The 27,372-nt window shown below is 42.4% G+C and overlaps 1 protein-coding gene across 1 annotated transcript in view; it reads right to left on the bottom strand.

Annotated features, from left to right (window-relative positions):
* The window catches only part of ARHGAP20 (Rho GTPase activating protein 20), a 51,351-nt gene that overhangs the window by 15,021 nt on the left and 8,958 nt on the right, over positions 1-27,372 (bottom strand). The window contains exons 2-9 of the mRNA XM_031552075.1: positions 19,099-19,269; positions 16,005-16,064; positions 13,280-13,429; positions 11,408-11,449; positions 10,022-10,106; positions 7,261-7,338; positions 4,048-4,114; positions 1,636-1,818 (exon numbers count right to left, since the gene is read on the bottom strand). Of these exons, the coding sequence (XP_031407935.1) occupies positions 1,636-1,818; positions 4,048-4,114; positions 7,261-7,338; positions 10,022-10,106; positions 11,408-11,449; positions 13,280-13,429; positions 16,005-16,064; positions 19,099-19,269 (836 nt within the window). The remainder of the gene's footprint in view (positions 1-1,635; positions 1,819-4,047; positions 4,115-7,260; positions 7,339-10,021; positions 10,107-11,407; positions 11,450-13,279; positions 13,430-16,004; positions 16,065-19,098; positions 19,270-27,372) is intronic.

The following is a 27,372-nucleotide window of genomic DNA, read 5'->3' as shown; positions in this document are numbered from 1 at the left end:
AGGAAATTAATTTATATAAAAACGCAATCAATTTCCGGAATAATTTGTAACAGGTACTAATATTGCCTTGCTACATTTAATTTCTCAAAACATTACAAATGGATTCTACTCGTATGTTTTAGGAGATCTTGGCTGTTGGGGGTTGCAGAGTAAAACAGAGTGCACATATATTATTTTTATTGATATGGAGTCATTAACAGGGAGGAAGGACAGAATTCCCAACTAAGCTTAGCGTGATAGCGTGTGAAGCACAATAAAAACACACTGTGGGATGCATCCTCGTCACATGGTGTTTATAGCCTAACGCCCCAGCCTGTAAAGATCTGCCCATATGTTCTACCCGTGAGCAGTGAGCAGACACTGTATCGTTGACAACAGAGAGCAAAACAGAGAGCAGGTGCTCATATTTTTGCAGGACCAAGGCCAAAGGCAGGAGAAAATATTACCGTCTTCATCTTACTCAGGGAACAGTGAAATAAAGAAGCTGTATTTCCTCACTTCATCTAGGTACAGTGCTATAGAATCACAGAATCATAAAGGTTGGAAAAGAGCACTAAGGTCTTCCAGTCCAACCATCCCCACCATGCCCACTAACTATGACCCTCAGTGCCACATCTCCATGCTTCTTGAACACTTCCAGGGACAGTGACTGCACTACCTCCCTGGGCAGCCTGTGCCACTGCCTCACTGCTTGAAGAAATTTTTCCTAATACCCAACCTGAACCTCCCCTCGTGCAACTTGAGGCCAATACTTCTCACCCTATTGCTGTTACTTGGGAGAAAAGGCTGACCTGCATGTTGCCACAACCTCCTTTCAGGCAGCTGCAGAGAACATTAAGGTCTCCCTTGAGCCTCCTCTTCTACAGACTGAACAATCCTAGGTCCCTCAGCCACTCTCCATAAGCCTTGTGCTCCATACCCTCCATAGCGCTGCTGCCTTTCTATGGACACACTCCAGGGCCTCAATGTCTTTCTTGTAGTGATGGGCCCAAAAACTGAACACAGTTCTTGAGGTGCAGCCTCAGCAGAGCTGAGTGTAGAGGAGTGATCCCCTCCCTACTCCTGCTGGCTGCACTATTTCTGATACAAGCCAGGATGCCACTGGCCTTCTTGGTCACCTGGGGCCATCTGGGCACACTGCTAGTTCATGTTCAGCTGACTGTCAACTCCAGAAATTCATGCTCAGGCTGACCCATGAGACAGGTGCCAGTAAGGGAGGCAAGCCGTCGTTGGTACTTTGTTCAGACAGAAGATGCTGAATTTTGTACAGAACTGAAGCCTTGGCTTCTGTACCAGACAACCTCCCTACTTTGCTGCAGAGCACAGAAAGGACTGCAGGGAGAAGCTCCTTTAGACTTACAAAAACCTGCAGGGGGAAGACCTTGTCTTTCTTTTGCTGGTTTTAGAGCAACCTCTTGACAGGCAGCTTGTCAAACTGTAACTTATAAAAACAGCACACGAGCAACAGCATGCTCAAACTGGGGAGAACCACACAGCAAAATTCCTGTGCAGCTGGCACTAACATCTGCCCGCTGCTCCTCACTGCCCACCCTCCATCCCAGCACTCTGGCTTCGCCCAGCACTGCCAGGCCACAGGCAGGCTCTGCGTTCCGGAGGCAGCAGCAGACCACGTACCGTGCAGCGGCGGGCTCTCGGCCAGGCGGCTTGGCTTCAGCACGAACTGGCACTGCAGCTCCTGGGGCAGCTGCTCTGTCAGGAAGGAGCCCTGCAGCTGCCTGGGGCAGGCACAGTGCTTTGAGCCATGGGGCATCGCATCGCGGATGTGGCTCATCTTGATCCCAAAGGGATATTCGTGTCCTGTGCAAAAAGAAATTCCTGTCATGTGGGCTGGACTGTCTGGAGGTTTTCAGAACTTCCACCTACCTCAGAGGAAAAGCAGATTTTGCACGCTGGCCACAGCAATTTCTCAGTTACCTGAGAACCGTCATTTTTCTGCATGTTTACATTGGCAGAATAAATTACATAAATAATACCTGGGCAGATGTGGAGTTACTGCATTCAGTGTAACTAAACAGATGTAAAGGTACCATCGGACCTACTACAGCTGCATCACATAAAAGCCCACTAAAGAACACAAGTGACTGAGCATTCAGTGTTTATTTTTTCTCCTGCTTTACACGGGATGCTGAAGATTTAGGTGCTGGTTTCTCATATGGTTCTAGCAAGAAACAAGATTTTGAGAGCAGTCATCTGTCACCTGAGCGTGCAAAACAAAACAAAAAAATTCACTATGAAAGTGATTCTCCCTGCCTCTGCATGCTAATGAAGCCAGGAGAGACACAAGTGCACCTACTGCCTGAGGCTGAGAGGAAGGAAAAACGAATCCCAGGGCTGCTGCAGATGAGCTGCATTCAACAGCACCTTTTGGGACTGTGCAAAGGCAACTCATTTCTGGAGGGGCTTTCAAAAATACCAGCAGAAAGACATGTTTTGAACTTGTCTAAACACATGGCAACTTAAGTGTATTAAATCTGAAATGCATTAGTTAATTAAATTAGTTATCTTATACTTAAATTTGAGTGCTGATAGTGGAAGTAAACCTATTTGAGACTGTAGGTAGGATGAAACTGAAGTGCAGTCAAACTGCTTCAAATGTGCACCTCTGATAACAGCCAGCCTTATCTGATAAACCCTTATGTAAATATCAGGAACAGCATCAGTTGGATGTCAGATTCTTCTTTTACAAAGCTTGGACCTCAAACTTCTAGTGAGAGAGTGTCAGTTAGAAAGGTCTTTCTCATTTCTGAATCCTCTGGTTATGTATTTAAAACTACAGTTGTGATTTTATCTGACTGAGCTACACATAATAGTCTAAAAGACAAAGTTCAGTTTCACATTTCAAAGACAAAACAACTTGCAATGTCCATAAGGTGTGCAGGTTAGATTTTCATAAATATTAATGCTGCCTGAATACAGCAAAGCATTTTTAGCTAAAGATGCTTTAAGAAGGAACACTAAGATTTACAGGTATTAGATTTGCAGGAGGAGAACAGAAATTCCACGATTTTTTCTCGTTCTAATTGTGTGTGAACTTATATAGCACAAGTACTGCTGGACTTCTGTGGGGGAAAGGTTCTTAAAGGTTCTTAATAATGGGAGGGATTTGTTCTCAGAACCACAGGCCAAAATCAAATCAGCCTCTCATCACTTCTCAGCTTTGAGTTGGTTTCCGGTGACAGAATGTTGAGAAAAGCATTTTAGGAAGTGAGTAAGAACAGTTTGCTCCTAGTCAGATGGGAGTTGCCAGCCAGTAAGAGAATTATAAAATCATTCAGGTTGGAAAAGACCACTAAGATCATCTAGTCTGACTGTCGACTCATTCCCACCATGCCCACTAAGCACGTTCCTCAGTGTCAGATCTCCACATTTCTGGAACCCTTCCAGGGACAGTGACTGCACCACCTCCTTGGGCAGCCTGTGCCACTGCCTCACCACTCTTCCTGAGTAGAAATTTTTCCTAATATCCAACCTGAACCAACCTGGTGCAACTTGAGGCCATTCCCTCTTGTCCTATCACTAATACAAGTCTGCAGAAACACAGGTTTGCAAAGGCCCACTGGAATCAGGTGAACTGTGGAAGCATAGAGCATGTCTCAAAACTCTGCTGAGCTGTGCTGAGGAGGAGAGTAGAGTAAACAATGCTATGGGACTGTAGGAGGAAATACAGCAAAGCTGGAGTGGCTCCACGGGGAGGAGGTGGCTGAGGGGAGAGTCTGGCTCTGGGAAAGACAGAAACTTGTGCAGCCAAAAATAGCAAAAACAGAGCAGGAATTAATGAGCTTTTTCTGTCTCCGTGAATGTGACAAAATCAGACACATTCTTCAAAATTAAGGATCAGCATCTGCTTGCCTAAATAGGCAAACTTGCTAACAGGGAAATAAGAGGAAGAAAGGGGGAAAAAAAAAACAATAACAACAACAAAACAGAAGAGGGAACTTCACATCAGCAATCTCTGCATTTCTTGCTTCCTTCAGCACTAAAAACAATGAGTGAACGCTGAAAAATAAAATGATGTCATCAACATACCAATAAGAGGGTACGGAGCATCTTCTCTTCCTGAAATCACCCACAGCTTGTAGTCTTTTTCAGATCCCTTTGGAAGCAAAATCAAGAATAAGTTTGCCAGCTACTATGAAAAAGTTTGTGTCAGGTTTCTCACAATATAACAATAACCAGCATCTTGCCACTGGCATCAATGGAGCCCAGTTTACTTCCACAGTGCCCAAATTTGCCACATGCAAGTTTCTGAATTCTCTGCCATAGGGAATGCAGCCCCCTCCCCTGCAGCCATCCCAGCTTGTGCCAGGGGTGGTTCCCAAGGGACTCATGGCACTCAGCACAGCCCCAGGCAGCCTCGTTAGCCCTGCTGTGCAGCTGCTGGGGGTTTAAGGGCTTGGGAGCATTGGATGCTGTTTTAAGGCTGTGGAACGCTCCTTCATAATTCACAGTGGGAGGATAAATTTACATCAAAGAAGACAATTTCCAGAGGATTGGAGAATGTGAGCAACTTTAGGCAAAGCCTGTAAAACTGCTGATTTGAAAGCACATTCTAAATATCGCCTTCAGCATAAATATACAAGTCAATATTACAGCTTACTTGAAGGAGGAGAATAGCACATCATTTCAGATATGAAAGTGAGGCAACAGAGACAGAAAGAATGACATTTAATACAAAGCACTTTCAGAAGAAAGGGCAACAGTGAAGTGAATAAATACCATATGAAATGTGAAATATTGCACCTTAAATGCCTTTTCAGTGAGGATAATTAAAGTCTAAAAGTTCTCTGGATACCCCAAAGCAGCATTAAGCTTGACAATTAAATCCTACCTCCTTATAAATTGATTTGCCCACTGTCAAGCACTGTCTGGACTTTACGTAGTGTTCCCAGAGCTCCTGTGACCCTCCTGCTTGTTGTACACACCCACTGTAGTGCCAATACACCCCATAAAGACCATGCAGTTTGCTTGCTGACTGACAGAGCTCTCTGGGCCATATTAGCTGTTAAGTCAGCTAGCAGGAGGCAGAAGGAAAATAAATAGGCTTTGGAGACATCTCTGGTGCCTCAGGGCAAGCTGCCAGGAGCAAATAAATACAGCTGAGGAGCACAAGAAAAGTATTTACTTTTCCTTTTAAATATATATATATATATGAAAGGGTTAGTTACTGTGGAGAGGGGGCAGGCAAGGGGAAGAGCCAGGCAGGGCTCATCTCCCGATTGCAAATGTTGTCCTTTATGAGGCCATTTGTCACTGGAACTGTGGCTGTCCCAGAAAAAGCAGCAAGTGTACCCATGGAGCTGGCGAGCCCAAGGCCCTTCTTTCTGCTCCCCTTGAGCATCTGGGAGAAAGGCTCAATGTCATTTTGTGAGAACTGGTTGTCGTTTTATCAGAGAAACCAGAGGGAAAAACCCCAATGCATGAAAATAGAGTGAGCTCAGCCAAAGTAACATGAACTACACAACATGGGAAATGTAGTTTTTATAATTGCTATTGAAAAGTCACAGAGCTCCTTTCAAGTGGTTCTCTGGACATAAAAAGCCCCTCGAGATGGTGCATAAGGGAAAGCTCCCTCGCAGTCAGATCAGTCCTTTGGGGGAGCTGGGTGATATATAGACTGCAGCTTAATTTATTTAGCTCATCTGATTTTATTGCTAATCTGATGATCTGCCACTAATGAAAAAGGCTTTATGCTACGCAGACGCAGTGAAAAGATGCGGTATATTACTCTAAACAAATGATTCCGTGGGCAAGATTGTACATCTTGCAGAAGGCTTTCATTTTTTTTCCACTTGAAATAAAAATGTAAAGAGGAAGAATGGCCTGACGGTGCTACATACAAAAGAACACAGAGCTGCAACAAAGCTAGCTCCTCCTCCCATGCACCCCAAACACAATTCTTTTTTGGCAACACCATCTTCCTGATTTTTCTGTAAAAGAAATGAGGAAGTACAAATGACATCCATGAAATGGGTAAAAATGAAATGTATTGCAATACAGAATTGCAGCTGTAATGTAATGTGGTCTTGATTTTTGACATAGACTGGGGCAGACAGAGGGCTTGATTTTAGCTCACATCATATCCTCTTCACTTCTATGAATTACAGAGCTACCTTAACTGGACAGACAGCAGGACTGTGAGCTTGGGCCACAGCCCTGGTGTAGGTGGGACACAGCAGCTGTAACAGCAAAAAATGCTGTGCCCAGGAACAACCACACTAGCAACGTAGTGCTCTAGACACACTAAAAGCCTGTGCAAATTAGGGATAAGGAATGCTAGGGAAACCATACTTTGGAGTTACTCTAATTTGGGCTAGGGGTCTCAGGAAGCACAGGAGTGGCATGTGGTCATGTTTGACTTCTTATGCAAGGCTGCAGTAAGGAAAGCCTTGTCAGATTCCTTGCATCTAGAACAACACAGACACCAAGACCAACACATTGAAAAACATCTTGTTACCCGAAGAGCCAACTGTAAGCCATTAAAAACCTGTCATCCAGGAGCTCCCATAACCATCAGCATCGATCAGACACATAGTGAAAAGTTGGGATAAAAGGCTAAGGGAGTTGGAACTCTTACCCATGACAATGATTCCTGTTGCCATCTGAGGGACTTTCTTTTCTGTTTTAGGGGAAAGGGAGTTCATTCAGGATCTATCAGGAATTACTGCACGTACTCAGTGCACTATTTTGAGGTATCTTAGGTAGTTTCAGACCACTGCTTCAATTGGGTGTATTCAGATTCTGTGCAATCACTTGGTTACTCTCATATCTCATGTGACACCAAAGATCTGTGGGTATTTATAGGGTCTGATCTGGACACTTGAGAGCAGTGCTTGTGCCTGTAATCTGGGGACACAGCTGATCATGCTTTTCTGCCTATTTTGAAACTGACAGACAAGCAGGTAAGCAGGTTTCCTGCTCATACTGAGGTACACAAAAGGAGGGCATCAAACTCATTTTTTGTGTCAAGCTATCTCCTCTTATGCATCAGCAAAATGGATTTAAAAGCAACTTTAAACACGTCTGATTCATTACAGGGATGGGAGCTTTACCCAACACTTTTAAGGCATTTGACGATCTCTGGAGGTCTATATATTAACAAAGTACTGCTTCATTTCAACAACACTGAATTGCTAATGGTAAAGGTTTTTAAATTTACGTTCTTATCCTAAATCTTGGAAAAGGTGCAAGAGAAGATTCGATTATTAAAAGCGACTCATTAAGACCAGTGCAAGTACTTACAGAAATTCCCAGCTGCTGCAGGGCCATGAGAATGACATCACTGGCTGTATCAACATTGGTTACATTTAAGGTTTTTGACTGTGAACAGAGAAAAAGGAGACAGGCAAAATGGCATTAAAAATTGGATTCGCACATAGTATCTGAAGTCAAATAACTGCATGATTCATTGCAGAAACAAAAGGAAGTCAAAAGTTATACTGCAGAGAAAGACCCAGCTGCCTAAGACAGAGGTCTGACTCCTCTGCCTTGTCACACACTGCCTGTATTCGCTCCCTGCTTCCCTGAGAGCTCCATCAGAAGGGCACAGTGCCATGATTCTGGGGACAAGATGCATGCATGTCCCCTTTGAAAAGAAACATTTCAGTGAGTTTTTTCACTGAAAAAAAGATGGCTGCATATCAATTGTAAATCACTTCCTTCCCTTTCTATTGAAGTACTCCTGGTAACAAAACACTGCAGATAGGCTGTTCTCTATCTCCTTTGCCACTTTCTATATCGTCTTCTCAAAGCTACATTTGGCTTAATACCAGAAACACTTCCTCTTGGGAATGTGTCCTCCAGTTAAAAATACAGCCCCTGCAGCACCCTCCTACCTCTGTACAGAAGAACACGGTGGCACAAAGGTCTGCTTTCTATACAGCAACGGCGAGACTCAGCACCTGCTGCCTGGTACTAGGCTTCCCCCTGCATCACGGGATGCTGCTCTGCACCATCACGCTGCATGTCACACATTTCAGGCACACCAGGATTAGCAACTTCATTCCCAGCCCCAGTGCAATGCACAGCACCACTGCCATCACCTTGCATGGGGGAAAAGCGGGTGGGGAGAGCACGCCCAAAGCGCCTTTTGCCAAACCTCCAAGACATATCCAATGGCCCAAAGAAAGGAGGGGGGCAGAGACAGGATGCCAGTGCTCCTGCTAGTCCCAGGACAGTTTGCTGTAGCCTGCCGCTCTGTGCAGCACATCAGTTTTATACTGGCCATGTGATGCTTAGGTGAAACAACTGCCTGACATTCTGCATTTAGACAAGATCTGAGCTGTACGGTGTGTAAGTCCCTGATGGTAACAAGCTGCCACGGCAATCAAATGAAAGAAGTGAGAGTATTCTACATCTTGCTTGAGGACATATCTGAACGCTCATACCATAAAAAATTTAACATTTGCCCAAAGCACTGACATCTGGCTCCCAGCAGTAGGTCAGCACATTTGCATAAGTTTTGCTCTGGGCTAGAATACAATAAAACGGTTTATGCCTTGTGTTTACCCTTCCCTACCCTCCAAAAATGAAATACTTCTCCGGCATCCCCAGCTGCTGTAGTACAGGCAGCAGAGTGCCATAAGAACTATTTGTATCACAAAGTTTCCATCTGCTCCTTCACAGCTTTATTACTGGCAATAGCTAGGCTGCAGCGTGTCATTTCTAGGACTGCCAGGATCAGGAAACTGTATTTGGTACATGAGATAACTATAGCAAAAGAGAGAAGACATACAAAATCCCCCCAAACAACGCTGGTACAAGAATGAAACATCTGGGTGCAGGTGTGCTTTATAGATATTTACACCTGAGCACACCTTGATCTGCAGTCCTTCAGAACTACCACAATTATTGTTTATTAACATTTTTCTTAGCAACCCTGCAATTCTATTACAATTCACCTTAACAATGATTTTCTGAAAAAGACAGAATTCTTTACGCTTCTGTCAATGCAAGTACAGAATTCATCGATGGGCATAGACCTCCAACAAAGTCTAACTGCAGTGAAAACTTCTCACATCCTTGAAAATGGTCTTTATGCTTCTGAGCATGAAAAACATGTCTTAAAAGTACCATTAGAAAAAAAGACAAATGAATAAGAAACAGAGGAAGAATGGAGGGATTATCACTGAATGCCAGTGTATCCCTGGGGAACTGTTAAAAATGGCTTTTAAAAGGTGTAAATCACCCTGTGGACAGTCTTTCTCTACCAACTTCCTTTGTGCCCACAATGTACCAACATCCCCAAGCTGATGAATACCACATTTAAGGTAATTTCAGAGTGTTCTTATACACGGCTTTACAGATTTATGATTGTTATAAACAATAAAACACATTGCAACTTTGCAGAATTGAATGAAGGCAGCTGTGAGTTTAAATCAGTTTTAAAAGCAAAAAAAGGAACACTGTACATTTCTTAAGATGTTTATGCATAAGTTCTTTTAGATGTGTTTTTGGGGGGGTTTAAACTCTATAGTCTTTAGCTTGTGTGTTGGATCCAGTATTTATAATCATAGAATACATTAAGGTTGGAAAAGACCACTAAGATCATCCAATCCAACCATCAGCTCATCCCCACCATGCCCACTAACCACGTCCCTCAGTGCCACATCTCCACATTTCTGGAACCCTTCCAGGGACGGTGACTGCACCACCTCCTTGGGCAGCCTGTGCCACTGCCTCACTACTATTCCCGAGTAGAATTTTTTCCTAATATCTAACCTGAACCTCTTCTGGCACAAACTGAGGCCATTCCCTCTCATCCTATCACTGTTACCTTGGAGACGAGGCCAACCCATTTCTTACTAGGAAAATTGTCTTTAAAAAGGAACTCACTTAGTAAAGACAGGAAGCACACACTTCAGGGCTGCATATGCTAAGTCTTCTAGAGGGAGCTAGATCCTTAAAGGAGGCTGTAACCCAAAAGAACCCTCTCATCCCTGACATGCACAGGATATACAGATGATGTGGATTTATACCCCCAGATTAGCTCAAGAGCACTTACATATGCACAGGTTCCAACATCCTTTGCAATTATCTTCAGAGGAATGCTTTTAGGATAGTCTTTTTCTTTCTCTTCCCTTATTCGACTGCCAAAACAAATGCAAAACAAGTGAATTTTTAACATAGTAAGCATAAAGATCAACATTTAAATAGCAATCAAGCAGAAACTGAGAAGGCAGCAGATCATTTTCAGATCTACTGCAACAGAAAGATCTCAGAGGAAAGGAAAGCCTCCAGCACGGTCTGAAGGGGATACTGACCACTGTACCTATTAATGCCCTGTTGTGTCTAAGTTGCTACATTGCACAAATCAGTACAAACAGCAGAAGAACCAGATTTAAAATCAACACGTAGACTTCCCTGCAGTTTTCATTTTAAAGAGCCCATCAACATGGCATCACTCTGCTTTAGAATCATAGAATCACAGAATTGTTTGAGTGGGAAGGGACTCTTAAAGGCCACCTAGTCCAACTCCCCTGCAATGAACAGGGACACCTGTAGCTCAATCAGGTTGTGGCATAATTCAGTGACTGTGATTATTTGAGATCATGACAACTACTTATGAAGGATGTTAATTCCTGAGAAGAGTCATTGCACAGGAGGGTCTACACAACTAGGCCTAACTATGAAGAAGAGGCTGCAGCAAAGTCAAGACAGTTTTAAACAGAAATTGAGATAAAACTACTAATCACTGTAATGTCTTAGGCTGTACTATCAGTTTCTGCTGAAATCATTTCCAGTTCATTGTCCAGAACAGTGAAGAAGACTGAACAGGAGAAGAGTGAATTAGAAATCACCCCCAGCAGGAATGATTTGAGAAGCTCTGTGAACTGTAAAGAATGAAACTAAGACAGAAAATTTAGGTGTAGAGAAACCAAAATCACTTCTGGTAGTATTCTGTTCAAAACATTGACTGAAATGAGAGCTCTGTTTACCCAGATTCTTGTGTATATCCTCTGGCTTAGGGTACATTTCATACAACCAAAGTTAGCCCCACTGCTCTCCACTGCCATGAGCAGCAGATAGGTTGGAACAGAGGTTCCTGAGCTGGGCTTGATTAGATGCCATCAATGTTGGAAGAGCCACAGTCTCAACTAGAGTGAAGGTGGCAGTGTATACTTCAACAATGAAGGAAAGGAAACACATTACAAATAGCTCCAGTTTTCTGTTGGGCCATGGTCAGAAACAAGGGAAAGAGTTTTCCTCCTTGACTAGTGACTGGTGCACAAAAGGCACATGCAGCTCTCAGCAGGGAGAAGGTGTGGAATGACTTTTTTCTTTTTTCAAGAGCTACTATAATTATGGCATTTGTACCGCCGCTTAGGAATCACTGGTCTAGATGACTGGGACTTTTTCCAGTGCCTTCAAAAACTCTATAATAAAGTACCTTTGCAAAAAGGAGAGCCATGTTTCCTTCTGTTCTGCAGACCTGCAAGAATTATAGAAAAAAAGAGACAAATCAGCTGTCATTCTAGTAGCAAAAGAGCCCCTGAACAAACCACAGTGAAATGCACTGCTTCTTGGTTGCAAATGCCACAAGTATATACAAAAAATAAAAGAGTTTTTGAAATTTGAATGAGAAAGCTGTTTCCCTACAAAATCAACAGGAGAGCCTGCCAGGGAGATCAAAAGCCCCAGTTGTTATCTTGATCACAGAAATCAAAGCTTTACCGTGAATTCAGTAAGGAACTGATGTCCAAAGAGAAGAGTACTCTGCTTAAAAATGAAAGCTTAATTTAAAAGCATAAAGGTATTTCCTCAGGTACACAGGCTTTTTTTTATTTCCACTGTTTATTTACCTTCTTATTTACTACTTGGCTTACCACCAAATTACAAAGTACACATAAACCATTTCACCTAGAAACGCTTAACTTTGGACTTTTTAACATCCGTCTTGCTTCGACACTTTCAAGGATACAAAACTACCCAGGTAAATGTAGTTAATAATAGGACAGCACAAGAAATTTAACCTAATTTTGTGCCATCTTCCTTGATCTAAATCCTGCCCCAGATGGAGTAGCTGCTATTCCCACTGCTACTTATGCAAATCAGGTTCTTCACATTTTCAGAGCAGGCATTTAGGGAACTACAAATCTACTGAATGATGCTGCTTCAGGGGCATGCACTTCACAAACACTATAACTGTGATTCTGCTTTGGCTGCTTCAGTTCTGTAGGATATGCTATCTGTGGACTCACACATGGTGTTTTATATTTTCTACGTGCTTCCAGTCATAAAACAATTTCCCTTCTATAGATCTCTGATTCTGGATTGGTGCTATTGCTTTCATTCCCTCCTACTTTCTAATAGCTATAAAGGATCCCATAGCGTCTCCGGATCAAAGCTCATGTTTATTGGCAGGAGTTGAAAATCAATAGAAAATTTCAGTTTTGTTTCAGGATTATTAAGCAAACAAACAAAAAAGTCACAAACAGAAGAAACATCTCAACAAAGAACAGTTTGTGCACAGTACTCTCTTTGGATATGGACAATGTGACATACAAATCAAGCCATGTGTGTCAGCTTTTGCTCTCTGATGGTAAAGAGGAAAATGCATTTTCCAAGACACAACCACTATCTGGAATTTAAGGGTGACAGTGCACTCCCTCGCACACAGTGATGACAGCCCTCTCACTGAGAGTGAAATTAGCCTAATCACTGACATTACCTCTATAGCCCTTATGTGTCCTACAGCCAATGCTGCAAAGATGGACCAAAATCTTTCAGTGATTCTGCTTCAGAAGGAATTTTAACATTTTCTTCGGCACAATTTTATGAAAAAGAGCAATAGGAAAAAAAAGTCACTGTTTTGCCCTATGTCTCCTGTTACTTCCAGTACAAGCACTTCTGCCTGAAATTGTCCTACAAGGGTCTCTTGGATCCTATCATTAGCTTGGTTGTTTACTATTTCTAGTTCATTTTATTAATTAACTGAAGTATGCAACCAATTATATATAAAAAAAAAACAACAAAAAGAGACTTCCAACCGAGCAAGTCTGCAGCACAGACAGTGCTTTGCCAAATCACATGTTCTCTCAGATTTTTTAAGTGATAAGAGAGTACTGCTGCTACATTTGCAGAGACTGAAGATGGGGCACGGAGGGTGACTTGCTCACAGCAGTAGAGGGAACTACTTTAAGCATTGTTTAATTCTTCCTTCCTATATTCACTGGTGCTGAAATGACTCTATGGCTGTCTCAACCTCTCAGCCTAAACACATTTCAGTAACTTGCTAAATAAAACATGCCTCGTTTCTTACCTGAAATTTGCCACACAGTTTGTGGTGGGCCAGCCCAAAACAAAGGACCTATCTGGGTCAGTGCTGCCTTCGCAGACTTCTTCTGTGCAAAATGCTGTCCACATCTCACAGAGACGTGCTTGGCACTTCAGTTTGAAATGAGAGTGCGACCTGATGGCAGAAATTCACATGTTTGTCACACACAGGAATACATAACAAGACAGGTTAAATAACTCAGAATTTCCTCTTCCTTTGAGCACATTTGAAAAGAATTGATGGAAAGAGCACTTCTGCTTTAGTTAAAGAAACCAATGTTTTGTTTGCATTGCATGTGAATACAGAACAATTTCTGATCTAAGTGAGATCAACAGAATTGATATGTGAGATAAACAGGTTACTTGTGGCATCCCTTGGCATCTTGCTTTCTGTGACAAAACTGCCCGTGACTGGAGCTCACCTCCAAATTTCACCATCAGGCAAAATCACTCTTTGACTTCAGCAACTTCAGCGCTGCTGAGGTGTTAGCAGTATAGTATGATTGCTTAGCTCCACGGTCAACAACTATGCTGACTGTGAATAGCAACAACTCGATCAGACTGAAAAAGCTACTCCTCAGGAAAGACACAACAGCCTGGGTCACGTCAGATCTCCACAAACTAGCTGCGGGACTTCACAGCATCACAGGATGGCTAAGGATAGAAGGGACTTCTGAAGGTCATCTGGTTCAAGTGCTTCCTCATGTTTAGAGGAAACCTGCTGCACTCAAGTTTGTGCCCACTGCCACTTGTCTTGGCACTGGGCACCACTGAGCAGAGCCTGGCTCTGAGCTCTTTGCACCCTGCCTCCAGATATTTATGGACACTGATGAGATCCCCCTGAGCCTCCTCTCCCCCAGGATGAACAGACCCAGCTCCCTCAGCTTCTCCTCACAGCAGAGGTGCTCCAGTCCTTTCATTATCTTGACAGCCCTTCACTGGACTCACTCCAGTATGTCCATGTGTCTCTATTACTGGGGGGCCCAGAACTGGATTTAGCAATTCAGCTGAGGAGAGAGGAAGGATCACCTCCTTTGATCTGACGACAGTGCTTTGCAAAATGCAGCTAGGAATACTGTTTGCCTTCTTAGAGGCAAAGGCATATTGCTGACTTGTGTTCAGGAACATTGTTGACTCATGTTCACGTGTCCATCAGGACCCCCAGGTCCACCTTTGCAAAGTTGTTCTCCTTTAAGAATACCCGCTGAGTTCTCAAAATATCTACTTATTTACAAAGAAGGTATATTACATGATTTTTTTAAACTTTTGAAATTTAATTTACATTAAAACCATGAGCTTGCTGTGCTAGCAGGGAAAGGCTGAAGAAGAAATGGCCCTTCCCTGAAGGCCCTTCTAATCCGAGGACTGCAAACAAGAGCATGTCAGCTCATCGCACTGTTGCAAATATGGATGGGGACAGCACCAGGCATCATGGTGATTAGTGCTTTATAAATAAATATGCCAGGTAAGCAGTTTCTTAGGGCTCTGGTACACAAAGACTACCTTCTCTGAGATTAGTCTCGTTTACAAGGTATTTGATTTAGAACAGACTGAACCAATATGGTCTGAAGCATGAAAGCACTTGGAGTTTGCAGCTCTAAAGAGGATTGCAATGAACTTGCAGTACCTCAGTTGGTCCAGCTGACATTGTGCTAACAGGTATCTCTGAACAGAGCACTGCTGATAGCCCTGCCACATTCACAGTGCTGGGAAAGAAAAGACCTCCGGTCCGCACCACAACAAAAAGATGCACTTGAATGAGAACACTATAAAATACTGTAAAATACCATCTCAAGTTCATACATTTTTTAAACCATATCATAGTGTTTCCTGCCAGCTGAACATTTCAGTTCTCTTTAAGCTATTACACTTTGTTACCCTGTCCAAAAGAAGCTTAGAATATTTCAATATGCTCGTCATCAAGCCAATTTGTGATCTAGCAGATAAGATGAATACAGAAAGGACTGTAGCGGACTGTCCACAGAATGAACTGTAAAAATGGAGACTTACAGCCAAATACAGACATAAATTGTAATGTAAATCTTAATAAATGGGTGATTGGCCTGACAGTACCATTGAGACTGGGGTTATGCTGGGGATAAGCCTGCTGAGCTTCCCTTTCTCCTCAATACCTTTTCCCCAGTATTCAGTACAGAGAACTCTCTACAGGCTGCTTCACTTCTTAACATTTACAGTTCATAAAGCCAGGCCCCTGCAGTGCCAGCAGCAGGTGTTGGCAGGGTGAAGCACAGATCTGCTCTCCTTGTCGTTCCTGATGTATATCCTTGCCCTGTTTGCCATGCCTAGTCACAGCTCTCAGCTATCATCAGTATTCAAGTGGCCTGGTTTCTGGAGGCGCTGAAAGGGGAGCCTCCATTAACATCTAAAGGGCCTGAGGTATAATTTTATCCCTATCTGCCACATTCTTTCTCCAGTCCATGAGTTCTCAGTGTTGCTGAAAGCTGAGTCGTCTATTTAAGCACCAAGGCATTACATCTAGAAATGAATTTATCATTACTGACTAAGGAAGAAGCATGGCTGAACATTGGAAAAATGGAAGGAGTATCTCTTTTTTTAAAGTATGATTTTTATCTAAGATCATTTTTTTAAAGCAGTCTTATAAAGATCAGGCAGATCCAATTTGCACTGAAATCACAGAAAATTAATGCTCAACAGTGGTGGAGGTACTTATGTACCCCAAGTTGTCTTACCTCTGCAGGACAAACTCAGATCCTTTGGCTTTCTGTAAGTGGCAATTGGATACCTTGAGGCTGTTAACAGATGGAAGATTAACTTCTCACTAGATTTGCTAATCTTCTTAATAGGACCTTCTGACAAAAGCATTAATGGAACTAGTGGGAAATCGCTACTGTAATTCCACGTATTTACTCAACCATAAATTTCTATGTCCAGCCAAGTTTGGAAAGTAACCCTAAAATGAACGTGTATATGTGTGTGTATGTGTTATAGAGAAGAAAGAGGAGGCCATTTCCTTTCCTTACAAAAGCTTATGTGAGAAACCTTGATTGGTGAACTGAAACACCCTTGAAATATTTGCTCTGCTGAATTAACACACATTCTCTGGAAGAAATTTAATTAGTAAATGGAAAACAGCATACAATTTTGCACCCTTAGTATTGGTTTAGTGAAAAAAAAAAAAAAATCAAACCAACCAACCAATTAATGTATTGCAATCCTCACACGAAGGCATTAAATGAAGGGACAGGAGACAGAAAAGCACAGAGTATTAATCTTATTTTTCATAAGCTGGGTTAATGGATGAACTGAAAAGATAACAATCTGCATTTAAAAAATGATTAGGAAGTATCAGAAAATGGACCGATAGGTATTTTGTTCAAAGTCACACCAGATCATCTGTGGAGAGGACTCACCTCCCCATATTTCCAAGGGGGCAATGCCAATTCATTCCTTTTAAGCAGGAGCTCAGTGCTGGGCAGGACTTTGCTCAGCCAGCTTAGAGGACACCAGATATTTGTTGCTTTCTTTGGAATAATGTATGCCCATTTGCCAATCACACAAAGTCTAATTACACATGAGCTCCCTTGTGCAGTGACCAGCTACCTCCAGCTCAGTTGGCACTGGCAATGTGCTGAGCTGCACCTAAGAAGCATCTCTTAGATGCCTATAGGCTCCAAGTTGGAAAAAACTGCCTAACGAAAAGAATATTACAAATTTTTAGCACCTGCACATGGAATAACTCTGAAGTTAAATCAGACTCAGCTGTATCAATTCCATCTAGACATTATCCTGGCGACCTTGTGGCCCGACTCTGCATCCACTATTGGAAAGTCAACAGCAATCCCTAGTTACAGCTGCAGAGCAGTACATACCACTCAGGTTTTCCCTCTAAGAATCAGAAATGGTATTTTGGTGTGTGGGTGCCTTTAAAAATGCTGATTTTCATATAGTGTTCATTAGTGACAGCTGTGATGCTTTAATTGCTGTCAGGGAAGCTGTAGAGAGAACATCCCAATGAGTTCTTTAAAATGCATGAATATAATTTGAAATACATGAAGCTATATCACTTTACTATTTTTACCACTTCTAGCAAAGATGTGGCTTATTTCTCCCCTTTTCTTTCCACATACAGAAGCACAATTTGTTCTGTTCCAACTCCATCAAACATTGCAGACTCCTCACCACATTAAATCAAGTGCTGTAAGAGCTGTTATTACTCCCTGGGGACCATATTTTAGAGTGGTGACACAGAATAAGGCTTTCCAACACCACTGGGAGCCAGTCAGACCTGCAGGTATGCACAGCCCAGCCTGGGGCTCAGCATGCTGACCATGTGGGAGGCACTCATCTCACCTGGCTTCAGCCTTCCACAGCTCAGGAGCTCACACCTAAGGCAGTGAGATGATGCCTCTGAGCAGTCCCCTCTCCACTGCTGATGCTCTTTTCTAAAGGAGTGGGTTTGCCACAGGCAGGTGCTGGCTTTCCTCTACTGAGACAAAGGAGCCCAGGTGAGTTGCAAATACATAGCATTTGAAAGCTTAAATTAAGTGAGTTGAATCCCAGCCTAAATACAACACAATCACAAACAAATGCAGAAACAATTATATTACTGCTACTGCTGGTAGAACAGTAAGATGCCCTGTAAAAATCTCAACGTTCATCAAACAACCTTAGCAGAGCATGTTTGGATACAGTATTCCCCATGTTGTCACACCACATAAGGTGAAGGAGTTCATTTGGGGGTTTGTATTCTCTGTGTGTGATTCAAACAGACGCTGCTCAGATTCCTACTGAAAATGCAGATTTATTCTGACTTTTCCCAGCAGCCTCTGAAACAACTGCTTAAGCAAAGAGACACATTGCAAAAGCCCAGGATTCACATTGAGATTACCCACCCTGTGAGACTACAAACAGTGCCTAACAGAGAATGAAGCTGCTTCAGGATCCTTTATGGTTATTTCCCCATAACAACAAGCGAAAGCACCCCCTAGAATTGCCTTAAACTACAAATGCTGCATGAAGCCAGCATGCTAGACACAGCTTGTAAATCTGATTTAATTGTGAATGGTAGAGTGAACAATCAGAGCTTAGCAGCAAGCCTGACTGCACAGGAGCTCAGCCCAGACCATTGAGCACCACTTCCCAACCTCATGCTGCTTCTGGCACAGCACTGTGGTGCTGCCCATGACCTCTGTTCTTAGGCAGCTGCTCATCAGCTGCTCAGAATCTTTCTTCTCAGAAAGAGTGGAGAAGCATAGGCTGCCAAGAGAGGTGGTGAAATCATCATCCCTGGAGGTTTTCAAGAGAAGGGTGGATGTCACACTGAGTGACATTGTCTAGAGTGGTCACAGGCATGGGTTAATGGTTGGACTAGATGATATTAGTGGTCTTTCCAACCTTAAAACTTCTACAATTCTATGATCACTGGAGAACATCAAAGTAGCTCCCAGGTAAGTGTGAAAGCCTGTAGCCTCTCTCCAACACAGCAACTCCATAGGAATGACGATGACTTTCTATAGCAACTTTCAGTTCAAGGCATCCCAAGGGACATGCTGAGCAGTGGTGAGTTTATAACACTCAGTTCCCAAGGCAGGGAACATGATATAATGCAAGCAGTGTATTCAAGAACATCTGCTGCTGCTCTGTGCTGTGGCCTGGATGCTACGGGTTCTAGGGTCTACAAAAGTGACTGCTGAGTTCAGGCACCTAACTCATGTTGACCAAAAAATAAAGATGCTTGATGATTTAGGGGAGATCTACTACCGAAAAAGGAATTCCTCTACTGAAAAAAAAGGGCTACTCTGTAGGAGGGGATGCCATACTCACTTGGACTTGGCAACAACCAGAAGGTCTGTGAAGAGGAAGAGGTGTCGCTCCTGGGTCTGCAGGCCTGTCTTCAGTTGCACGTGGCCATCAAGGAGGAACGTCCTGTTGTGGCACATAAAGGACTGCACAAGGGGACATGCCTCCGGGCTGATGGGGGAGAAGCAGCCTTCCCTGCAAAAGGAAGAAGGAAAGAATAAAGGAACCTAATTCACCCAAATGTCAGTGAGTGAGGACCGGGCAGAGACTTTCCACACCCACCACAAAAAGGTCATTTATTTGACCACACATCTGTAAAAGGTGACAGGGACACTGACAACAATTCAGACTTTTGATTCTGACACAAAACCTCCTGGGGACTGTCCTTGCTGACTCTTTTACAGCACAAGAACATAGACAGCCTGTAGCAAATGACAATGATTAAAATACAGCCTTCTCCATTTTGTCTATTTGTATTAGTCTCCTTTTGTTTAAAGTCTTAGGGAAAACACTGCACCTTCTGAAAGCTCTCCATACAGAGGGCTCCCTAGAAGCAGGTTGCAGGGTTTCCCTGGGTGCAAGTTTCCACTGGAAAGCCAGAGATGTGACTTCCAATTCTCCCAGCAAATGACAGAACCAAATCTGGGCTTCCTGCACTATGGTGTGCTTTACCTAAGGAACTTCTGGATTAAAACCAGGACCCATCAGCATTTTTTCTCCAGATCTTGTAGATCTGACTTTTTCAATTATTTGCTTTCTCTAGAGGTCTTTCCAAACGAAACCCTTCCTTTTGGTTGAACAAACAGTTCTGTTTTTATTCAAATACATTCTTCATATATTCTTCAGCAAGGACAAAATAAAAGAAAAATCAAGCTAAATCTTGGTTGGATCGCCTTGGAAAGAAAAGCCTGAATTGAGCAGCTTTGAGCTTACAGTTTATTCCTATACCCACTGGAATGAAAGACAAACACTTAATGATTTTGTTGAGAGAAGAAACGGACATTACAAAGTGAAAGCCCCAAAACACACAGGAGAGATATGAAAGAAAACAAGAGTGAGCAGAGAAAATCTTTGAAGAAGATTACAAGCCTCCTTACACCTCCCTTACAGCCTGGCTGATTTCCCAGCCTCCTCTCCTCACTGCCTGTAGCTGGATTACTCACGAAATTATATAAGAAATCCTGACGGCAGGGAGAGAAAGGATAAGCTCTCAGATTGGCCTACATTAGCAGGACACACTTTCACTGATCTATAAGGGGCTGGTGAGCATCTTAGTTTTTCTGCTTTCCCCTTTCTGGTTGGGAGCCTGAATTTATGAAGGAATGCCTCGACTCAATTGACAGTTTCCCTCTTGACTTTAATTACCAGCTCCTTTAGGGAAGAGAGAAAGAAGAAAAACATCTTTCAGCTGAATAATGCAAACCAAAGTTATTTGATTGCTCGTAAGCAGGAGGGGTGCTCATGAGAGCAGAGGTTAAAAAACAGAGAGGAACTTTGGTCCAACACACTGAGTGTTGCTGACACACACTTTGTGGCCCCACAACATGAATGAGAATTCACCAATTCAACAGTTCATCGGTAACTGGCAGCTTGATGGTACTTGGCCCAGAAACTTTGACAGAAATCGAGAAAGATGACCAGTCCAGCTGTGCAGAAATCACACACGTCTTTACCTCAAAGGTTAAGTGGAGAAATAGTCTCACTTATATTTGAATCCGGTAATGACAATAGTCAGAACAAAACCCTTCATGTTCCACTGCTGCAACCAAACAACCACGAACACTTATAAAACCATACTCAAATTCCTTGCTGGCTCAGCCTCAAATATTTCCATATAGGCAACTCAACTTGGATCATTTCTGTTTCCACATTTCATTGGCCTGATTTGTCATCCCACGAATACGTCAAATTAAACTAAGCAAAATCTCTGTCACACAGATAAGCTAAGGAGGGTGTACTAGGTTTACTGATGCCAATAAGGCTCAAACAAATGGAACTTGGTTTTAGAAAAGGAAAACGCAATAATATAAATCAGTTATTTTAATGAAATCTGCCCCTTGACTCAGATCTTTAGCTCTTTCATCTGAACTCTAAAAAGGACTGACATGTTTTAATGGAGTTTACCTGAACCAAAAAAAAAAAAAAAAAGGTGAAAGCCTCTTCTTTCTCTGAAACAAAGCGGAAGAAAATCAAAGCTATTTATTCAACCAGCCCTTCTAAAGCCCCGCAGCTCAGGAACATGGGGGAAAATCAAAAGCATCCTTTTGATCCTCTCAATTGATGTTCCATTTTTTCCATTTTTAAAAGACATGAATGAAACCCAAGTTTTGTTACACTGAAGAAAATGCAGATAAGCTGTAACCTTAGGCACAGGGATTTATATGAGAGGTAATGCTGAAGTTCAGTTTTTAATGGCTCACTGATTTTTCAGGCCATCAAATGGGTCTAATTTTTAAAAAACTGCTAAGCACTCATACATGCACACTTTGAAAATTCATTCTAATAGAATTATGCAAAAATCAGTGCTTATGCCAATGTGATTTATGACATCGTTAAAAAAGTATGTCAGTAATCTCAGGCCTTCTCAGAATTCTCTATGTTCTCCTAAATTCATTCTAAGATCAATACTTGTGGGTCCCCACGAAATAACACCTTTCCAGTCTGTAAAGGAAAAAAGCCTTCATCCTCATTTGTTAAGACGGACTGTGAACTGATTTCAGAAAGATGGGGTTACCCTGCAGAGTCAGCAGTCATGTTCTGCTTCATGTAGAAGCCAGGCTAACATTGGCATTTAGATGGCATTCCCTCTGCACCTGTCTAAGCCTCAGTTGGGTATTTCTTCACAAAGGTACTATTTTGGGGTCTGAAATTTTCATGCATGATTTTAACCAAGAAGTGAATTCTGTTACTTGAGGATATCTACAGAGGGACTCCCAGGTTACTCAGGAATAGATTAAAATCACTCTACTGCCTGAAATCAGTGAAAAGATAATTGAAGAGTTTTCTCCTGACATTTTCAGGGCCTTGTTTTTACACCTATTATTTTTCAAATTAATCAAAATAGGTATTTTGTCCCTTTTTTTTCCAAAGCACAGTGATTTAAAAGAACACTTCAATTTTGTGGGTGTAGCATATGAAGCTGAAAGCTCTCAATAGTCAGCCAAAAACAGAAAATACATCCCCACTGCATCCAGCATGAAAGCAAACGCATCCATGCTCACTTCAGCAATGCTGTATTTACCAGAAACCACAAAAAAACAAGCAATGCTCCTTCTTTCCCCACTGGAGCTTCCATGGGGTTTCTCAGCAAAACAGATATCTGAACAATATGATCCCCAATGTGTTTATTTTAATTCTTAGTGTGGTGGAGACATCAGCTTAATTGTTTGTTTGTAGTGAAAGCAATGGAAGAAATCATAGATACCCAAAAAGATTTTAACAGCCTATGTTAAGCTGTTATTAAATCCATGATACAAAGGTGATATACGCCTATGGGAAACTTCCCCTTGATTCCAGTGGATGACTTCATCCTATCTATCATTTAGGGAAGCAATCTGTCCTCCAAGTTACCTAAGCTGGAATGAGCTAGGTATCTCAGCTACATGACATCCTTTTCACACGCTGCTTGTGATCCATCCTAACCACACATCTTGTTTTCATTATTGTCTTCTCTCAGAACTTTCCTCTGCTGATGACAGCTTCTGCAGCTGCAGAAATCCATTTCCTCTAAGGATACAGTCTCAATGCTCTCTCCATGGCTGATTTCTCTGGAGATAAAACAATACTCTGTTCTTTATTTTCTGAAGTCATAGAATCATAGAATCATGGTCGGAAAAGACCACTAATATCTTACAGTTCAACCATCAACCCATCCCCACAATGCCCACTAACCATGTCCTTCAGTGCCACATCTCCATGGTTCTTGAATACCTCTTGGGGCAGTGACTCCCCCATCTCCAGCCTATGCCAGTGCCTCACCCTTCCTCCTGAGAAGACATTGTTCCTAGTATCCAAACTGAACCTCCTCTGGTACAATTTAAGGCCATTATGTCTCGTCCTATCATAGGTACCTGGGAGTAGAGGCTGACCCCCACCTCACCACAACCTCCTTTCTGGCAGCTGTACAGAGCTGTAGATAAGATCTTCCCTGGGCCTCCTCTTGTCCAGACTGAGCAATCTCAGAAGTCCTTCTAGGGAGGTAGGTGAGAAATGTGCAGTTTCATTAGCAGAGAGGGACAGTGGCAGCTACGCATTGGGCTGGAATGCAAAGCAGTCCAGCCAAGTGAGAGCCTGCCCAGTAGCTACACCTACATCAGACCTTCCAAATTCCTCCCAAAGTGAACAACTTAGCCTAGGCTCATTTCACAGATAGTATATTAAGTAAAACATTTTACCATGTGCAATATTTGTGCCCATTCTGAAGCTCAAGTAAAGATTCAGTTCTTCCCAGTTCACCTGGCTTTTCCCAGTTTTATCCCTACATCTGTAGAGCTTGCAGCTCATGGCATAAACCCATCTTTGTTTTAGGCACAGGCTGCAGAGCGCACCAGGCAGAGCAGATACCAGTGCTCACAGCATTCACAAGACCATAAGATTATTCTGTACATCTCAGGGGCTTGCTTTGGATTGATTTAAAGAATCAGCAAATTATCTTTAGTAAAAACACAGTGCATTAATTTTCAACTTCTGCATTTACATTCTTATCACTGAGTCAGAGCGCTGGATTGGAGCAATTCAGTGAGAGAAGCAGGAGCTCTTCACACCTTTCCAAGGCCGGGGAAGACAGCAGCTATCTGCACAATCAGAACTGTCTGCAGCCAGGCCCACATTTCGGATTTTTGCCAAAATTAACATATCAGTCAGGGCCAATATGTGATTTGTGATCAGCAGAGACATCCCCCAAAACAATTCTGACCTAGAAAAATTAATTCCTGTCATGTTCTTAATGGAGCTCATATTGGAGATGAGGTACTGATATTTGCACTTTCTTTCCACGTCTCCTTCTTTGACACTTAAGTTCCTAAAATTTCCTGTCAGGAGAAAATTCCATGTCACCTTAATAGATGTTTGCTTCATATTTTTGCTAACGACACTGGCTTTGTTAACAGAAGCTTTGAAGCCAAGATTGTTTACTCTTGGAAATCATGTAATGTATAAGGTATATCACCCACACTGTGTGGTTAGGAGGTACTTTGCATCCAAAATAACAAACTTATTAAGATATCAATAACTGGATCTCTTCAGCCTGGAGAAGAGAAGGTGCAATGGGGGCTTTACGGAGACTTTCCAGTACCTGAAGTGGACTTACAGGAAAGCTGGGGAGGGACTTTTTTTAATGGCATGTAGCATCAGGACAAGGGGAAATGGGTTTAAACTAGAAGAGGGTAGATTTAAAGTAGATATTAGGAATAAATTCTTTACTGCGATGCCAGTGAGACACTGGAACAGGTTGCCAAGAGTCATTGTGGATGCACCCTCCCTGGAAGCATCGAAGGCCAAGCTTGGGGGGATGGGGCTTTTAGCAGCCTTATCAAGTGGGAAGTGTTCCTTCCAATAGCAGAGAATTGGAACTAGATGATCTTAAAGGCCCCTTCCAACCCAACCCACTCTATAACTGTTCTTTAACTAATCGAAATAAAACGGCTTCATAGTGGTGTGCAGTCCTGTTTTTTTCTGAGATAAGGTGGAAATAAAACCCAGACCTGTCTTACATAAGCGAGCACTCATCCGTGTCCCACAGCTGCTTAGAGTGCACTCAAGTGCAGTGTTAACATTTCAAGACTTCAACATTTATCTAATTTCATCATGATAGTTTGGATGTGTGTCATACTGTATCTTGCCAACCTGGCAGTATCATGGTTACTGATCATCACATTCTATGTGTGAAAAAGAGAAAGGCAAAAAATGCAGAGAAAGAAGAGATTTTCTTATACATTGAAACTTAGCAGCCGTGCTTGGGACCAAAGCAAGACAACAGGAACAGTCCTGCTAATATTCTTGATGAATGTAGCCTCTGTCATGCTCATTAATGCACATGGCTTGAAAAGAGTCCCTATCCATACTAGAAAGGCTGGAGGTGCAAGTGGTTTATCACAGGAGATTGTCTGAACTTCATCAGCCAGGGACTGTGTCTTTGAAGAATGACTGTGGGACAATCAAAGCCCTGTGTGGTTACTTTATCATTTTCTCAAATCCAGCTGCAGATGCAAAGAGGCAGAAACTGGGAAATACAACACACGGTTCTGCACATTAGCACTGCCTAACTGGAGGTGTCCTTGTGACACAGCTCCTTATTTGGCACAAACTCATACCACTTTATGGAAGGAAAAAGATGCTGAAGATGAGGATGCCAGCAAGCAGGCCTGTCCACTGCTCGGCCTGTCCACTGCTCGGCCTGCCCTGTCCCCAGCAGGATTCTCCACGGCCACAACATGGCCCTCTGGCTTCAGGGCCAAGTGCTCACAGCTCCTCCTGCCATGAACAAGGCTCCATGCAGACACAACTCACCCACACAGAGCAATCTGCAGGTTCTGAGCCCTATTTAGACAGTTAGATTTAATAATTATATTAATAATCCATTGCATTTTTTAAGGTGCAAACCACACGCTGCCTTTCAGCCACAACCAGTGCATTGGAGAGCCACCCGCATGCCCAGAATCTTCCACACATCTTCCCACTTCAGCTTCTCATGATTAGGAGTAAGCTTTTCATCTAAGCTTATGCAGCACTTTATTATAATAAATGGTAATTATACCTGGAGGGGGAAAGTAAGCACAAAAAGTATCAGCCTGGAGGGTAGGAGTGCTTTCCAGCTTTCCAGGAAGGTGGTAGGTAAGGGCTGACAGAAAATCAGGATGCTGTTTAATCTCAAGCTGACTATTTATAGAAGGGACTTGGACAGATAAGTATATAACTTTCTTAATCACACAGGCTGCAAACCCATTTCTGAAAACCTGCTGTCAACCTCATCCCTGTTCTGCTAAGGGCTTATTTGTCTGAGGATGCAGGCAGGTTTGCTTGCTGACATCTATGGTAAAGCAGCACTCTGAGAAAACAGTACAGCATTCCAGAAATAGCAAGTCTATTTTCTGCAAGCACTCTACTAAAGTTCTCGTAGGCCATTGCCATCACATACAGTAGCTTTTGTACAGTGAAGCTAGTGAGATCTACTCAGATTTTTAAAGAGCATTAGTTATTTTCTAAGTACTAAAATGTTTGCTTGTATTTGCATAAATGTGCAACTAGTTGCAATTGCAACTTCTTTACTGCTTTTCTTCTTCTAAAATTCAGTGGCCATATTATAATTCAAAATATTCTGTGAAAATGTTCCAACTGAAATTATTTTAGAACTCTGAAAGTTGTTCCCTAAGTATCTGGAATCATGTTTGCATGACGTTAAAATCTTCTTAAAAGTAATAAAAACTATTACAATGAATCAGCATGGTATACAGAGGTTGTTGGAGGTGCCAAAGTGTGTAAATGTACTTTTCTACTGTAGTCTTCCAAATATCAGTACATGATTAAGACTTGCAGTAAAATATCAAATAGCTTTAGGGTAAGAAGCATCGTTAAAAAAATCCTCCACATTTCAGAATGGAAGCTTGGCAGCTTATCAGAAAACAAACAGCACTTAAGTAATTTCTGCATAGCCAAAAGGACAATATTCTCTGCAGAGCAAACGTATTACAGTGTGGTGGCTGGAGACAGGAAACACACTTGCGGTTTGGTTTACTTCCAAGATTTTTTTTTAATTATTTTATTTTAACAAACAGCTGCAAGGTGTTTACTCTGAACATTTAGCATAAGGGCAATATTCTCTACTGGTATAAAATAGCACCACACGTTTCAGTCATATTTTGCCTATTTCCACCTGAAAAGAATTTAGTACAAGTTAAGTAAATCCCTAGTGAAAAGCTCTTGCTGTGTGGGTGTCCTCCAGTCCTGCCATATAGCCCAATTGGAGACCACCACGTCTAAGGGATTCTGGTCCAACTCCTCTTACGAGGGGAAGAAGTGTAAAGGAGGACATATCCATGTGCAGAAGTCAGTGAAATCTGTTTTGGTCTTGGGAAAAACTGATCCTTTTTTTCGCAGTGCACTCTCACTGCTTTGGAGAGTCTCATGGCCTACAAGAAGTCTGGAGGAGTCTTTGCCTCCTCCACACTGGCTCCTTTGTACCCATTCTACTGTCATAGAGGAAAGCATTTTGAGGTTCCAGCTTCACCCTTGTCTCCCTAGATGGGTTCAGCATTATCTTAGCCTGAAGGGATGAGGATTATATCCTACCATAACATTTTG

This window comes from Meleagris gallopavo, chromosome 1 (genome assembly GCF_000146605.3).
Source record: "Meleagris gallopavo isolate NT-WF06-2002-E0010 breed Aviagen turkey brand Nicholas breeding stock chromosome 1, Turkey_5.1, whole genome shotgun sequence".
NCBI lineage: Eukaryota > Metazoa > Chordata > Aves > Galliformes > Phasianidae > Meleagris > Meleagris gallopavo.
Note: the sequence above shows the minus strand (reverse complement) of the source record. Positions and strands in the feature narration are given on the sequence as shown.